At 34.5% G+C, this 16,953-nt stretch overlaps 1 protein-coding gene across 1 annotated transcript in view; it reads right to left on the bottom strand.

Annotated features, from left to right (window-relative positions):
- Window positions 1–13,099: 13,099 nt before the first annotated feature.
- The window catches only part of LOC112905333 (lachesin-like), a 33,326-nt gene continuing 29,472 nt past the window's right edge, over window positions 13,100–16,953 (bottom strand). Inside the window, exon 7 of the mRNA XM_025977502.1 lies at window positions 13,100–16,518. Within this exon, the coding sequence (XP_025833287.1) occupies window positions 16,403–16,518 (116 nt within the window). The 3' untranslated portion in view covers window positions 13,100–16,402. The remainder of the gene's footprint in view (window positions 16,519–16,953) is intronic.

Here is a 16,953-nt window from a genome sequence, read left to right as displayed (position 1 = left end):
AGAGTTATTGAAATGAAGTTAATTATCAATACTGTGATATAAAAACTTTTTTCTTTATTTTTCATATGCTGCATTATGCAGTTATTAAGGTGCTTGTTCGAATCAATTAAGTACAAAGGGAACCGTAGCCGTAATTTGTACAGAGAATTAAACCAGTTTAACAGAAAAGTAATTTTCCATTTCTACGAAGGTGGTATTATCGCGAAGGATCGCAAGACCATTAAAAGTTGCCCATTCAAGTTGACTATTTAATTACAATAGGAATTCCGATTGCAATCGGACTTGCGTGACCTACGAAAATAAAAATAAAATCCGACGCTTGGTCGCCGTTAACCGTGCACCGCGTCACCGACGCCGACGCTATCGGCGACGCAGCCGCTCCAGGTAGGTAATGAGGCGTTATGTTGAAACTTTATTTCTCTATTGCGTATAATTGTCCATGCGAAAATTAAACTACTTCCGTGTTCTGCCGTATTATGACGTCATCATTATGGTATGATATTATATATATCTAATCTAGGAGATGCACTCAACAAAAAAAGGTTTTTGTTTCTTATGATGCTAACACAAATACTTTTTTTTGTTTAGATTATTCTCGAGGAGGGGAAGTCTTCAAAAGACACCCCCTAAAAAGGGGGGGGGGTAGTGTCGGATTTGTACCGTCTAAAACCTCTACTCGAGTGGGGGGATAAACCCTGAGGGTTACTCATCCCCGGGAAAAGAATAGAAAGTTGGGATTGGGGAGAGGGTTGAGAAGGGAAAAATGTTATGCGTGGGGGGTTGGGGGGGGGAAGAACCGTCTAGGTGGGCTAAGCTAAGACTGCTAGTCAAATGAACTAATTGACAGTACTGACAGTTGTGCAAATGTAAACAGTGCGTCCAACATTAACTTCTCGCTTGAATACGCTTGCTCCTTCAATTATAAAAATCTTTGTTTCGTTTAAAAAAAATACCTTTCTTAATACCTAGATACTGTAATCCAAACGCTCCAAAGATCCGAACATAGTATTCATTTTAGGTGTTCGGATTATAAACGCTCTACTGTAGTGTATATCTGTGTTTGTCTATTTAAATCCCGTCGTGTTATTTATTGAGCTTTTATACAAAACGAAGGTATTAATATTTTAATTATGTGTGCGTTATTAATTGTAACGACATAATGGTGTAAGTGCTTGCTTAAATGTAGGGGAAAACAACAGTGGAGATCATTACAGTTACGTTACCGTAAATGATTAGCATTGTAAAGGGAAAATGCGCCCTTTCAACTGCAAAATGATCCGACATTTGCGAGCTTAACTGTTTACATATGGAAAGTACATTACACTATTAGCGGCACATTAGACCGCGTAACAAACATTAGGTTTATTTAACATCCCAATGCTATTGAAAAAGTTAAATACGGAAAACAAGGGCACACTGATCGAATTTTGCTGTTCGGTACCTGAAGAATAGTATGAACTGTCATGATCTAGCCTTTTAAAGTATACATTTGAACACTTTATCTGATTGATTGTAGCTTGGATCCGGCTCGAAGGACCAAATGTTTTAACTTGGGTTGAACGGCAGAATACAAAGAAAATGGGGAATGAACTTTTAATATTTACAACTTGAAAATTATCTGTATAAAAACTTGCTTAAGGCTAACTAAGTTACAGTCGATCCGAAAACTAACAAGATTAATTAACTATTTTCTGTAATAATTAGAAATCTAAACTGTTTTCGATGTACCGATGGTGGAACTACTTTCACGTAGGATAAATTGCAAAGTATTTTTTGCATTTTCCACTTGCGTCAAAGGAAATCTACAAAAAAACTTTAATTAAAAACTTGATTAATCTCTGTCGTAAACAGTTAGAACAGAAAACCCTAATTATCCGCATTTTTAAACATCAAAAGTTTTTCTTGATCAGCCTTTCTTACTGTAACAAACTTTCTTTTGTTTTTAGACGTAGGTACGCCAGCTCAATGTTGTTTTAATTAAGTCATTCAGATCTGTTTTCAAAAACAAAGCCCTACTGACAGACATTGGTGGGTGGATTATGTTTCGTAAGCAGTTTGCAGTTTTAGGGACTTATAATTTCTAGAAAAAACATTTTTTTCAAGTATAACTGTTAAGATTTATGTTTTCGCTTACGTTTTGTTGACTTTAAAATCATTTAAATAGGGTCTGTTTGGACTGTATACGCGCATAGGTGTATGTGTTTAGGAATGCGAATTTACGGAGTGCCGTTTTGGTCACAGAAAGTCATTCTGGCTTATTCATCATTCAGAACACCATTTCACGCTTTAGCAGGTGAAAAGAAGAAACCGGTTAAAAGGAAAAAGTTTCCTAGACCTTGCGAGAATTACAGTTTTGAAGTTGTACGCCCTATGAAACTAGCTAATCTTGCAGCTGAAGTGAGTGAATAGTCCGTTTCAAAACGAACTTCTTTCACTTTTTTATTAAAACTGGCTATCAGAATACGAGACAAAAATGTTGCTGTTGGTACGTAGTCAGCGAGACATTTGAAATTCCTTAAATGTGTTAGATTTCCCAGAAAGGATAGATATAGGCAGTGGTGTTGTGCTAATTTGTTTTTTACCGGAACGCGTATATATAATTATATAGACAGGGCCGATCCTGGGTAGGCGGCCGCTCTGTGCGGTCTCATGTCCCAAATTTGACGACGACGGGGGGGGGGTTTCCCCCAATTTTCGCCCGTCGCCAGGATCGGCCCTGTATATAGCATAAAAAGGAAAGGAAACGAAATTCTTTAATTTTTTTTTTCAATACGTCAGCCAATTCTCGTTATCAGAAATCATCTTTAGTTCCGGAACGCGTTCCTGTCCAAAAAGGAAGTACCGGAACGACGTTCCGGAGCGTTCCGGCTCGNTTTTTAAAATTTTATATTTTTTTCTTCTAATGTTTATTATAAATAAAGTTTAATTCCCGTTGAACCGGTTCAAAAACCGGTTCACGTATTTGTTTCGGTTCGGTTCGAGTTCCGGTTCAGCAGAAAAAAAACGTTCCGGACTCCGGTTCACGGTTCGGAAAAACAAGCCGGTTCGTTCCGGTTTTTGTTCCGGTTCGGGTTCGGTTCAAACCCTTGTTTATACATATAAAAATTCGTCAAAAATTAAAAAAAAATCAGCAATTCTTTTTAATTTTTTTTTCAATACGTCAGCCAATTCTCGTTATCAGAAATCATTAGTTCCGCAACGCGTTCCTGTCCAAAAAGGAAGTATCGGAACGTCGTTCCGGAGCGTTCCGGCTCTACAACACCACTGGATATAGGAGTCGTTGCCAAAAATTCTCAAATTATCTTTTTCACGAAGGAAAAACTGATTGTATCTTTACTAGTCATAATGCTCGGCCTTGTTCGGATAAGAGCATATCACATTTTTGCGGGAATTTGGAAACATTACAGGAAATAACGGAACCTTCCAGAACATTATGAAAATTTATAGAATTTCTGACAAATCCTAGAAATTTTTAGAAAACCCTAGAAACTTCTGTAAAATTGGATGCATCTCCCCACGCGTAATTTCGATAACATCATAATCGATACCAGGAGGCAGTATGTAGTTGTGAAGAAAGCTGAGCGTAGGTATAACCCGTTCACTTAGAGAAAAGTGCAGGATACCTGATCGATGTTCCCACACTGCCCTAGTGGGCATAACTGTTAGAAGTTATTTAGGACGTTGGAGGCTTACGATTGGGTTTTGATCGAAAACATTTGACTGTAAACGACGGGCCATATTCTTGCGCCTGGTTTACGATCGATATTCATTCGTGCTTATTGTCCACGCTGTACCTTTCTGTAAATGAACTGATCATACTCCTTAAATGCCACAGAAAAGACAGAAGGTTTAAGCCCAATGAGAATGATGAAGATTGTGGATTGTATTACGTCTAGAAAAACACGTAGGATAGGGATTTGCGTCTAACCAGTGTTTAATTAAAATAAGTTAAAAATTTTTAATTACCTCAAACTGCTGCGTTAAACTCATTTTATTCAGTAAATTAACGTAAAGGGTAAACAGCAACATTGATCAAATTTAATTTACTTATTCAAACTTTACTATGATTTCGAACGAGATATTAAACTGAATGTTTAATAACTAAATGTTTACAAACCGTTTAGTTTCATGGGATTTTGATTATTTTATGCCCTTAAAGACAGAAGCCAAGAACTAGTACGACGAAAGCACAGTTAAAAATAGCTTCTGGGAGATGTTTAATTAAAAATTATTACATTTTGAAATAAAAACTCCGTAGTGTATATTATAGTTAAAATGAATTTCTTTTTTAAGTCATCCCTCAGTTTATAAATAGATCAAATTATCGCACAAGTTAAACTAAGTAAATATGTATAGCTACCAGTTAATTAAAAGTTTCCTATATTTCTGCCACTTTTGTTATAGATACACATCTTTATTTTCGACTAACATCGATATCAAAGTTTGTTATCCCAATAGATAAACATCCCTTAGAATTAAATAATCTCTTTAGGGCTTATTTATTTATTAAATGAAGAAAATCATACTGAACACAGATTCATATAAAGCAATATTTGATTTTTCAAACTTCATTTTGCCTCCCGTGCGTTTGTAAACCTAGAAATTTCGTTCAAACAAGCTACTTCAATAGATTTTCTCATCCTTTACGTTTTAAAGTTTTACTTGTACAAATAATATTTATATGTAGTTTATGACTTAGCACCCTACGTAGCTGCCTATGATTTAGTTTACATTATTAACTTCCCAGTATACGGCATAGCATAGCTGTCTCTCATTTGACACAATTTTATGTGTCTGATTTCTTAAAAAGAATATTGAAATTTAAATAAATAATAGATGTCCTACGTACTGTTCGTTTCAAGAAGTTGGAGATATGCCCCTTCCCTTTATTAGGATGCGCCGTAGCATAATTCCAAATTCAATCATATTCGTCTGTGTAGCTCATTTCTTCACCGATCATCGAACGAGAACTAGACAAAAGTGTACAGTACCATTTGCAAAATTATTTAAACTGCCTCGTTAAAATTTCAGAAAATGCTTTATTTAAAAGCATATTTAGCCAAAAATAATAACAAGTGAATTAACTTAACGCTCTACACACCTATAAAACTTTTGCTTTGTTTTCTATTGTTAATTTATATACATTTTTGTTTTAAGAAATTGCTAAACATTTTCGTCTAGTACTGTACAGTTCTAGCCGATCTCCTAAGATCGCCCATCGAGAGCTTTGCTCGTTCAAGCTTGTTCCAACTATTTCTGTCTTGCTCACGCCTAGTGTGTATTCTTTCTATCTTCGCGTAGATTTCTTCAAGGTCACAATTCTAACAAATTGAAATAGACTGTATCTACTTGTAGTTACAACATGTCTGGCCTACGGGCAACCATTTATTCGTAGAAATATGGGTGATGTGATGTTTATTTCTGCCAACGCATTATTTCGCAAAGGGCGACCTGTAAGTACGTGCTTCGAATGTGTGCCGTTGTTCAAGTAATGAATTCTGCTAGGGAGTCTTATCTGCACATACAAATGACGCCATTAGAAGTTACTTTTAATCTTGAATGTAAAAGATAAATCGGCATAAGGTGTTGCATTAGTCGATTGTATTTGTTAGTGTTTAAGGGGAGCGGAAGGGAATGTCAAGTGACACCGCGAATTTATTTGAAGGGCGCCGACGTAATTGGATTTGCAGTGGACGCATCCGGAAATCTACCAACTGTAAAAAACAATTTACGTTTTTAATGCCAACTTGTATCGCACTTAAAAGATTTATGGAATCGGATCGGATTAACTTATGTAAGAGTGTTACAAATGTTTGCGGTGTTTTGTTAGTTACTAAGATCGTTGCATTTGATGGAAATTTTGAATCGAAGTCTTTTTGGTATAGCATATCAGTTTTATATAGGAATAGCAATGTTTATGAAATTAAGTAATTAAAAGGTCTGATCCTTCTACGGCAAGGGTTCTGAACTTAATTATTGATAATAATTTCAAATTTGTAATGATTCTAACGCACTTTATTTATTTTCTTTTTTCAGATTAAATAACGTAAATAAGTGAAAGGGAGTATTTTCTGTGGTTGATAATGCCTTACACTTGGGTAAGTTTGAAAAATTCCCGTAGCTTAAAAATTGTAATTATAAATAGTATATGATGAATAAAATTATTGATAAGATGTTCCAAAACTATGTTATAGCCTTTCTTAACTAGAATAAGTTGCAGACTTTCAATTAATGAATGTACTTAACGTATTATGACTCCTATTGTTACAATAAACACTAAGGTTATTATTAGTTTATACTTTAGACGCAAAGAGTCGACACAGCGCCATCTGGGGCACTAACACAGATACTTCAAAATTGAATTATGATATTTACTAGCTTGAAAATGCTTTTTAAAATTATAAAGAGGCAGAATATTCCCATTTTTTATATGTGAATTTCGAAATAGCATTCAGTTCTTAAAAAAAAGGAATCATTTAATAGTTGACTAGACCAGAAATCGCATTGCTTCACACGAATATGTATTCTTCGACTAATTTCGAGCATAAAACGTTGATGACGTAGCCGGCATGTGAGAGTTAAATTCAATTCCAAAGTAGTGTTCATTTTACTGTGAACATAGCATTCACTGGCCACTAAAGGTCCTAACTGTTCCACCCTAGTTACTCCTAAAATTTCAGCAATTATTCTCACAGTAGAGTTGGTAGCATTCAGCGCCCAATGTAGTTACGTTGTAACCGGTATATTTGCAACTAACGTTTAAACTGGACATTACATTGATGTTTCCATTAAGCTTAACTAGTTTTATAAAATGATGTGTTTGTGCATAATGTAAAATTATTCGATTTGATGCACTTAATAGATAGATACGTTATTATTAAACTGGTATTTTGCTAGCATAAGATACACACTTGTCTGCGTTATCATGTATTAATTTGTCACTTTTAGGTATCTACTAAGATTATTAGTACCAAAAGGTAATTTATATGCAATAAGGTTGCACGGACTATGGTATTACCATCTTGAAAAAACATTTTAAACTACATTAAATTCTGTATTAGAGTCAACCCAATAGTTTCCGTATATTAAATAATAGGTGCATATAGAGACAGTATCAATTTCCTCAACATCACAGAGGTTGCGGTAGACTATTCTGTTCAATGTTTTTAGAATAGTAGGGATTACTACTAGGCGAGTTGCGCGCTTGCGCGCTGTACATATACTCTTTCTAAAAACATTCGCTTTATCGCATACGTTGTGTATCTTTAGAATTTGCGTTGCCTTGTTCTATAACACCATGTCGCTCAATTAAATTTAATGGTGTTTTTTAGGTGACAAAGGCCCTTTTTCGTTTCTGGCTTTCATATATCTCTATAAATTGCCCTAAAGCAAACTAAATGTCCTTGCGTCCACACTTTTGACGAAAACAATTTCAAGAAATTCCTAAAAGAATGATGGGAGCAACGAAAAATAACGAATCATTTTCGTGCTCGTTAAATCGGTTGTTGCAGCAACTAAAATTGTTCTCTCTTAAAAGTTTGATTTTATTTATTTAGACGCGATATACAAAAATAACTAAACAATCAAAAGAACTACCAATATCCGTACATTACTAAGTAAAGAGGATGTATATATACATCTATATCCATTGCAGATATGGTAGGTGCACATTATTGTCTACGAATATTAATTATTGTACTAGGTGCCACAGGGAATGGGATTGCAGCTCCTATTTGAGCTGCATCTTATTGTTATCAATGTTCGCAGTGCACACGATTTCTCGATACTGTCGAAGCACAAAGGTTTTGCTACGTACTATGTGATTAAAGAATATTTTGGTAGGCATTTGAGAGATGAGCATGTCAATGGAGTATGTACAATCGACTCTATTTCAGGGATTTACCTACACAGACTGCTTAGAAATATTTATTTACTTATGAAGGCAGTATAATAGAGGAACTGGAGTACTTGGGTATCCGGATAAAGTATTCGAGGTGTCGAAAAATACACGTGTTAGAGTTCTATGAGCTTTATGAGCCATTTTGGTGTATAATACATTCTTTATTTAGCTAGAAATTTATCGAAGAACCATAAACTTAATACTTATAAGTATATTTTGCGTGCATCATCGATTTAAATGGATGAATACTTCAGTAACAGTAAATAGCCACTAGATGGCGAAACTCTGCCTGTTATTTGATAGTTTATTTAGTTCAATTCTGAAAAATTCTATTTAATTTTCTAGTACCAGTACCAAATCTTCTCGATTAGCAAAACACCCTGTAATTGTAGATACGAAGTCCTGCGAAATACTAGCGGCCGCAATGCTTGTAGGATAAAATAAGGTGCATTTTTAAAACTGCATCGTATACTGGCACATCAGCCACTGTTTCAGTTTTAAGATTACAAAGTAATGTGTATAAATGGTTTCTCTCGAGTGTCACCAGAATGAAGATAAATCCGCAGATTATTTGCTTCTTATACGACAGCCCGGCTAGGGTGAAGTTGCCATCAGCGTATAACGAAAGCAAAATGAAACTAAAATATGCCGAAACAGCAACGCAAAGTCCACTCAGCTTAAACGATTAGTTCACCTTTTACGGTAAATGTGCGAGAGCATGCATGTAGATACGTATATGTGTTGGGTGGCATACCTAATCTAGATTAAAGCGCCATGCGGAAGAACGTGGTATAAATCATCTTTATGTGCCAATATCGCAACCAATATTATTAAGAAAAGAAAAAGTTGGAACGGCAGAGAACGGTGCGTGAGTTTTTTGCTGAACTTGTGATATAGAGAGGCAAAAGCCACTGGATCACTTGTTTTCCTATCGAATCTCAGCTTTAAGTGCTCCAGACTTTAATGTATTTTTAATACTTTGTAGACTTTACAAGAATCAATTCAAATCGGATAATTCTGAAAAACGACGGGGCTTTCTCACACAAAATTATTAAGAAATATTGTGAATGCACAATGTTTTCGAGTTTTCAAAAGTAAACGCAGTTATTTCTTGTGCCCGCGGCTTTTCCCGCTTGGAAATCAGATTATGACTAAAAGAGTCAGATTATACAGTTGAAACGTTCAAAATCGGCACAGTCGCATTTGCTTTCCTCTTTTACATACTAGTTAGATTAGAACCAAGTATAGTATATTATGATGCAGAATTAGTCTACACGTATATCCTTCTTATTTCAACGAAATAATGTACAGCCTAACCCCACCCTGAAGGTCCATTCCATATATTGATTCAACAACTTTTCAAATTGGATGATTAGTTTTGGAGATTATCTTCAACATCCAAATTTACAGATTTTACATTTGTATAATATTGGAATAGATTAGGATATCGAAAATGATGTTTAACAGTAATACTGTTCGTTTCAAGAAGTTGGAGATATGCCCCTTCCCTTTATTAGGATGCGCCGTAGCATAATTCCAAATTCAATCATATCCGTCTGTGTAGCTCATTTCTTCACCGATCATCGAACGAGAACTAGACAAAAGTGTACAGTACGATTTGCAAAATTATTTAAACTGCCTCGTTAAAATTTAAGAAAATGCTTTATTTAAAAGCATATTTAGCCAAAAATAATAACAAGTGAATTAACCTAACGTTCTACACACCTATAAAACTTTTGCTTTGTTTTCTATTGTTAATTTATATACATTTTTATTTTAAGAAATTGCTAAACATTTTCGTCTAGTACTGTACAGTTCTAGCCGATCTCCTAAGACCGCCCATCGAGAGCTCTGTTCGTTCAAGCTTGTTCCCACTATTTCTGTCTTGCTCACGCCTAGTGTGTATTCTTTCTATCTTCGCGCAGATTTCTTCAAGGTCACAATTCTAACAAATTGAAATAGACTGTATATTGTCGTCTTTTGTGGAACTTTTTCAATTGGTGAAGATGCCGTATTTAATAATTAACATTATAATGCTCTCAAACCATCTTTGGACATTGAATTTCGAGGGAAGGTCTCTTCATTCTTTTTATAGTAGCTTCTGATGTTGTTGCAACAATTTCTAATAACTTTATGTTTTTCTTTTAATGGTTTGTCTAAAGAATAATAAATATTTTGTTGGCAGATACTTAATATAAAAATTACTAACGCTAATAATGGAAAACTTTACGACTAGAATGGTAGACGTTTAAGGCCGCGATAATTATAAAAAAGAGATTCTTTTATTAACTGCAGAGTATAAACAATTCTTTTGTTAAGTGAAAAATGTATTATGGACGATGTATGGCTTAGCACAAAAGGGTAAAGTCGTAGCCGCTATTATTATTATTATTATTATTTGATGTCGCGTACGATGTGAGGAGGAAATTAAGCCCGAGCATTGTGTATTTATTGGTCGGAATATAACTAAAGCGGGCTGTATTGGTTTGTGGAAACAATACTTGAAAGACAAGATCGATAAAGTTGTGTCGCAAACGACTACGTCACCGCGTGTAATGTATAGTTTCCGTCCCGGGAAAATTAGTTGACACTTACATAGGAATTTCGTGCATTAGCATGCTCAGGGCATTTTTGTACTTTGATCTAGTTAGAATACTAAATTTAACCCGTCATAAAGAATAAAACCATTTAGCTACAACATGAATACCAAACGAAACTGAATAGTTACCGAGTTGTTAAATTAAATAAAGTTCCTGCACCGCAACGTCGACGGTAGGTACATATAAATTTGCTCGGCATATTTTTTTAATAAATAATAATCATTATGTGCTACTTCAACTAATTGATTATGGCTGAAAAATAGCTCATAAATAAGGACGATAACACTGTATACAGAGTGTTTGTGAAATAACTAGCAATCTTGCAGGAGGTGATAGAGTATTATAAAACAAGATAATTAAGTAAGTGTTTGGAAGTCTAAAAGTCTGACCCTGGCAAACAAGAAAACACGACATTGCAACGCCGTATTCAACCAACTGTGTTGTATTGTTTTGTGCTTTTATACTCATGCATAGATTAGATTAAGTGTGACTGACGATGTTTATGTTGCAGCTAGCCTTGAGTAACTGTTTGTTATTTTAACGTTATAGGCTTCTATGCTTGTAGTTAGTCAGTAATTGACAGTTTGTCAGTGTCGTAGGTCAGTGTAAAATAGTTTTATTACACTGAAAAAATGCATGGCTTTCAAGACGAACAGTTTCCTACATGCTGGATTGAACATACGGGTCCTGTAGATTGGCCGGTGCGTATCAAACGCCAAGTTTTGCACACCGTGTATCATCGCTGCAAATGAAGTACGTCAAATGCCGGACGTCAACACAATCACTGTTTACATTCTACATCGATGTAGCTGCTTACTTGTAATCGCAATTTCTCTTTACGCTGCCAATTCACGTCCAGGGCCGGCTTTGGATTCCAACTTCTTCTGGTTTTCTTAAAACCTGTTTCTAACTTTTAATCATGCTGCTACTTATTTTGGAAACATCCCGTATAATAGTGAGAATGACCTTAAATCCATCCAATACTTCGCGAATGTTATGATGACAATAGGTGGACAGAGGCATACGCCTCCTGGTGGCTGTTATTAATGGATTCATATAATAAATAATACATATAAATAATAGGCTTTTGTGGTTCTACTGTTTATCATTCAAGCAAACAGATTTAGACAGCCTGTGGTCAATTTTCTAACTCAATCTTTTTAGAACGATTGCTTCTATAGAATCTGTCAAAGCAAGATATATGGCCATAGGGCGTATCTAGTAAATATTTCATCATTACATTTACTTTGAACTTGCAAAGGAACTATGTGGATTAGTTTGTTTTGGATTGATTTTTACTCTCATGTGACTAATTTAGTGTGCAAGTACAAGTGACCTAAGGCTGCACTTAATTAAAAGATGACGAAATTAACCCTCCAAACATTTCTAAATTCATTCCACTGAAAATTATTTATTATGCACATTTCTCTTCAATTTAAACAGTTCTTAAGTACCTTCGTTGTAGATATTATCATGATATTGCTAGAAACCCACCCGTTGACCGCATTTCATCCCCTTTNACTATATATATGTATAAAGAAATTATAACTTTTGAGAGGTGTTGCGCTTTGTTTAAAATATTTTGAGAATTCAGTTAGTGGCAGATAGAAGGAAATGGTATTATTGGGTAGACACGTTTGCCAAATTATGCATTTTCGCTAGTCCTACTTAAAAATGCTGACAAAGAAATGTGTGCTTCAGTGAACTTTTTGCCTTACCTGTAAGTGCATGTAGATAATGCCAAACCATACATTATGAGTTAGCTACATTTTGTGAGGTAACATTTTGCCAATCAAGAATTTGAAACAGTATTAATGTTAAATGTTAAATCAATAAGACACAGACTCCATTTACACTTAAATTTTATTTAATTATCTTATTTTACATTGTTTGCACTACGAATAATCTCTATGAACTAAACTGACATGGCAAATGAAAATAATAATTTGCAAAGTAACATAGTTAGTCAGTCTTTAAATGCCTTAAATATCAAGAGAAAAAAGAGGCCAGTTACGTTGACAGAGTAGGTGTCGTCTGCTCATGAAATGTTAATTGTTTTTTATACTTACATCATTTTTAAAACCTTAACCACCGTAATTACAAAAAGCTGTACAGTTTTTAGCAAGAATATCTAAATGATTTTCATTTTATTTTGTACATCATCTTAAGCTCAAAATACGTAAAATAACTTAGTTTACATTTTTTCTTGATCTTTTCTATGAAAATAAATAATGTAACATTCTATTCTTACATTTTAATTTACGCGACATTTGGAACAGTCACTAGTTATTTTAGAAAATACCACAAATGGCGCAGTAAACGCGATCTGTAGCACGATGCTGCATTTTAGGATTACGTATGCTCCAACAAGGTCCACTTGTGTGGATATCTACTTGCTGAAAACGAATCCTGGCGTAGCAAACCTCAACGTGATATCACGTAATCCTAAAATGTAGCATCGTGCTACAGATGGCGTTTACTGCGCCATTTGTATTATTTTATAAAACGCACTGTTAAGACAGCAGGTAAAAGTTGGTCTGTGTCCTGTCGGAGCTGTCTGCGACGCGCTGATGAGATCCAAAAGGATCGAAATCGCGATTCGACAGAATACAGACCACTTCGAATTATTTTATTAGTTATTTTATTAAAAAGATCCTGGAACAGTATTAACTTTATGAGAAGGTAATCGTCAATCAATGATTTTTTGAACTCTATCCTGGACGATAATTGTAAAAACAAGAATTTTTTGAAAATTTAATATTTCACTGTCATCAATAGGTACTTTTATTTATATCATTAACTGAAATAGGTGAAAAACATGTGCTTATTAGTTACTGTAGTGGCATTTGTTGAATTTATTTTAGAAGCTTTCTGATGAAATTTAATATTGTTCTTACTTTTCGTATTAATGCAGCAACTATCACGAAACGGCAGAATAAAAAATTTACGTTTGCAACTGAAGTAATAAAAAAACGTAAGTCATAAACACAGTTTTATGGAAAGTAAAAAGTGTTCAATGTAGTAAGTAGGTACCTTCCTTATTCCAAATCTGGCAAAATCTTTTCTTACTTTACAGCAACCCTTAAAGATAAAATAGGTAAATGTATACTGCATAGACTTTGTAATACTTCATATGAACAGCACAGAATGTTTTACATAAACTACTTCAATGTAATGAATAAATAAATATCTATGAAACTGGTTGAGTTTGTGGGTGATGGTATTTTACTGTGTCTTTTTCTTAACTTCAAATGTTTCGCTATATTTAGGAGATGATATCTTTAGTGAGTTCCACACGCTATGGTGTGCGATACCAATATAACATATGGATTTAAATAATACGGAACTAACTGAAGATGACATATGTTAAGCAGGGAGAAACGTTTGCTACTGTGTAAAGGACAGGGCAAACACCACACGGAAATTAAGTTGTATTTTTCATCTAAATAAATTAAATTCGTCAAGCGGTTATAGATATACTTTAATATTCCGTATGAAAGATAATGCATTAGATATTAATTTTATTTCTTCGTTTGTTTACTGTCAATATCCTTTTAGTTTGTGAGATAATTATAAAAAAACAAGCTCTAATCGAGTGTCCATTGTTCGTAATATAAGTCAATATTCTCTCAAGGGATTAATCAATTGTTTTCATAAATCAATTATAACTAGAGGTCATTTTTATTAGTAGGGTGTGAATTTTACCCTGTTTTCAGTATAAACCCAGCGAATAAACAATAACCTCTACTGAAGGATAATAAATTCGCTACAATTAATATGTATCGTATCCATAATTCATTTATTTTAATACTTAAAACATCAGAGCTTTTAGAAGAGAATTTGCACAACCCCGTCAACAAATTTTTTTTTTATGATCGTTTTACACTGACATTTAAATAACGTATGTCGTTCCTTGGTGAAGCTACGGTGTAGCGAAACAATTGTAATGAGAACTATTAAATTCAAAAAACTTCAATAGATGCGACTTGTGCATTATAATAATTTATAGAATTCGTTTGTATAAGAGAATTCTATTTTCGCTGTGTTTGAGAGAGAATTTCTTATATTTTTATGGACACTCATACTTTACTTTTACTAAAACGCCAGAGCAATAAAAGTAATCGTAAGACCGAGTTGTAATAAAACTTTTTACACCAATTTGCGTTTTCTCCCTTAGCAATCATCAAGTCACTTTCACGACTAAAAGCTCGTTGAAAGCGAAGCTTTCGTATTTCTATCGTCCGCTACATAATAGTAATACGTACTTCCGTCGTTTGCACTAAATATCTAAGTACATAAACTTCAGTTTAGTCTTTCCAACCGTTCCATCTATGTATAAACACTAATAATAAATCTAGACGTCTTCATACCGTTTTATAATGGCATCTTGCCGCATTCTTGCCCATCTGGTAGTTGAGTGGTAAGTACTCGTGCTGAGACCATCACTTAACGAAACACATAAATTTTCACCTCGCTAATCCATTTCTTGAACGCACTATTATTTATATGGACACATAACACTGGAACAACTCTTATTAAAGGGAAATACAAACAGATGATAGGTATATAACAGTGTCGGATTCAGAATTTTATCTTAATATTTTAAGTCAGTTAACGATCCGTGAATTTCACCTAAAATAATATATGTTTGTTTGAAGGCTTTCCTAAAATCTTATTGATTAGACTTATTCTTCTCGTCATCATCATAAGGCCAAATCAAAGGTCATCATCAAATTCTTCTCGTAATAAAAAAAAAACAAATACGTGTTGTCAAATTATATTTATATTTAGAGGATGCCCCGACTACATCCGGCCCTAAATCCGACATTGGTAGAAAGAGGGGGTAAGAAATCGATGATATAAGTCGTACATACGAAAAGGGTTAGACTTAACGACGCCTTCGAAAGTACATGCTGTATCATTATGTAAAGTCGGTCAATTTTTTGAATTGTATATTGTGCAGAGTATTGTGGAATAAGAGTTAAAATATTTAGATGCTAAGTACTACGTCACTGCCGGGTAATACTTGATCTAACCTAAAATTCGCAGTTTTTTGCAAGCGGTCATAAATCAGCTTTATATGCGCTGAATTCCTATGTATAGGTTCACCGCAGTGTATAGGGGATGTTTGGCGTGTGGTTAAACGGGCCTGTGTACTTTCGAAAGAGTCCTTTCTCTGTTGGACGGAGAAGTGGGCACGAGATATCAACTAAAATGGCAGCATGTTCGGATAATAAAGGGGGTTAAGTTTCTAATAAAGTGGACACCCCACAAGGAGCAGAGGCTAGATAGAAAAGACGAATGTGTCCTACTTTTGCCGAAATAATTAGAACCAATCAAGATATTTCATGTTTTTTTTCCAATAATTTTTGTCTGTTTTAACCCTGTACGCCGTCTTTTTTTTCAACGCAAGTATTCGTCCTTCGGGAATTCTAAATAAGTATATACCGAGGTCTACATTTCTATATATTTTTGAACGCTATCTCTATGACGTAATTTAAAAAATAAGAAGGGCAGTTTCACCTTCTGTACCTATATTTACCCCCTTGTTCCTACTAGACTGTCTGCCTGCATAGAAACAGTTAATATGCACGACTGAAATCATTAATATTTCTTTTCAGTAGGTATGTAAGTACTTGAGTAATCGAACAAGAATTGTATAGTTTTAGAAAGGTGGGATTGCAAGTAGTAAAATGGGCTTGGAACTTTTGGTTATTGTCAATAGGTTAAGAAGAAAATGGAATAGTAGTTCACATTAAATCACCATCGTCTTTCCATATGATTATAAGAAGTAGTAAACAGCCACATTGACTCTATTTCTTTCACTGTAGACAGTTTTAAAATTACAACAGTAGGTACAATATCTGCCGAGTCTTTGTACAAAACGTTTTCATGGGTGCACTTATTGTTGCTCGACTATTAAAAGAAATACACATGAGAGGATTAACATCAGTTGGCTTGCTTCAGAAGCGCGATGTGCATCCCCAATGACTCCCTTAAGCATATACGGCGGCATATCTGGAACAATAAAAGATTTATTAACTTTGTGTAGGTACACTCATGAGATTTTACAAATATCTCTCTATTGCATTTATGTTACAAACATGCAACTTTGAACCATAAAATAAAACAAATACAGCCCTAGACAAAAATTTTCAATCTCTCAGAGTCTTTTAGCGTCTCTATGAGCGTCTCTCACAGTCTTTCACAGTCTCTAAGTTATTGTCTAGGTGTTTTTATGGATTTCTCACAGTCTCTGTATGAGAGACTCGAACGATAAAATTGTTAATTCAGAGATTCGAGTCTCTCAGAGAGAGACTTAATGAATAAAACTGAAAAATTGAGAAACTCGAGTCTCTCGTAGAAAGACTGGGATCTCTGAAATATGTTGAACTTAGAAAATTTTAACCATGTCTATCGAGTCACCACTTATTGAGAGAGCCCAATTCTTTA

This window comes from Agrilus planipennis, unplaced genomic scaffold, assembly GCF_000699045.2.
Source record: "Agrilus planipennis isolate EAB-ADULT unplaced genomic scaffold, Apla_2.0 scaffold201, whole genome shotgun sequence".
NCBI lineage: Eukaryota > Metazoa > Arthropoda > Insecta > Coleoptera > Buprestidae > Agrilus > Agrilus planipennis.
The sequence above is the reverse complement of the archived record's forward strand: the minus strand, read 5'-3'. Positions and strand labels throughout refer to the sequence as shown.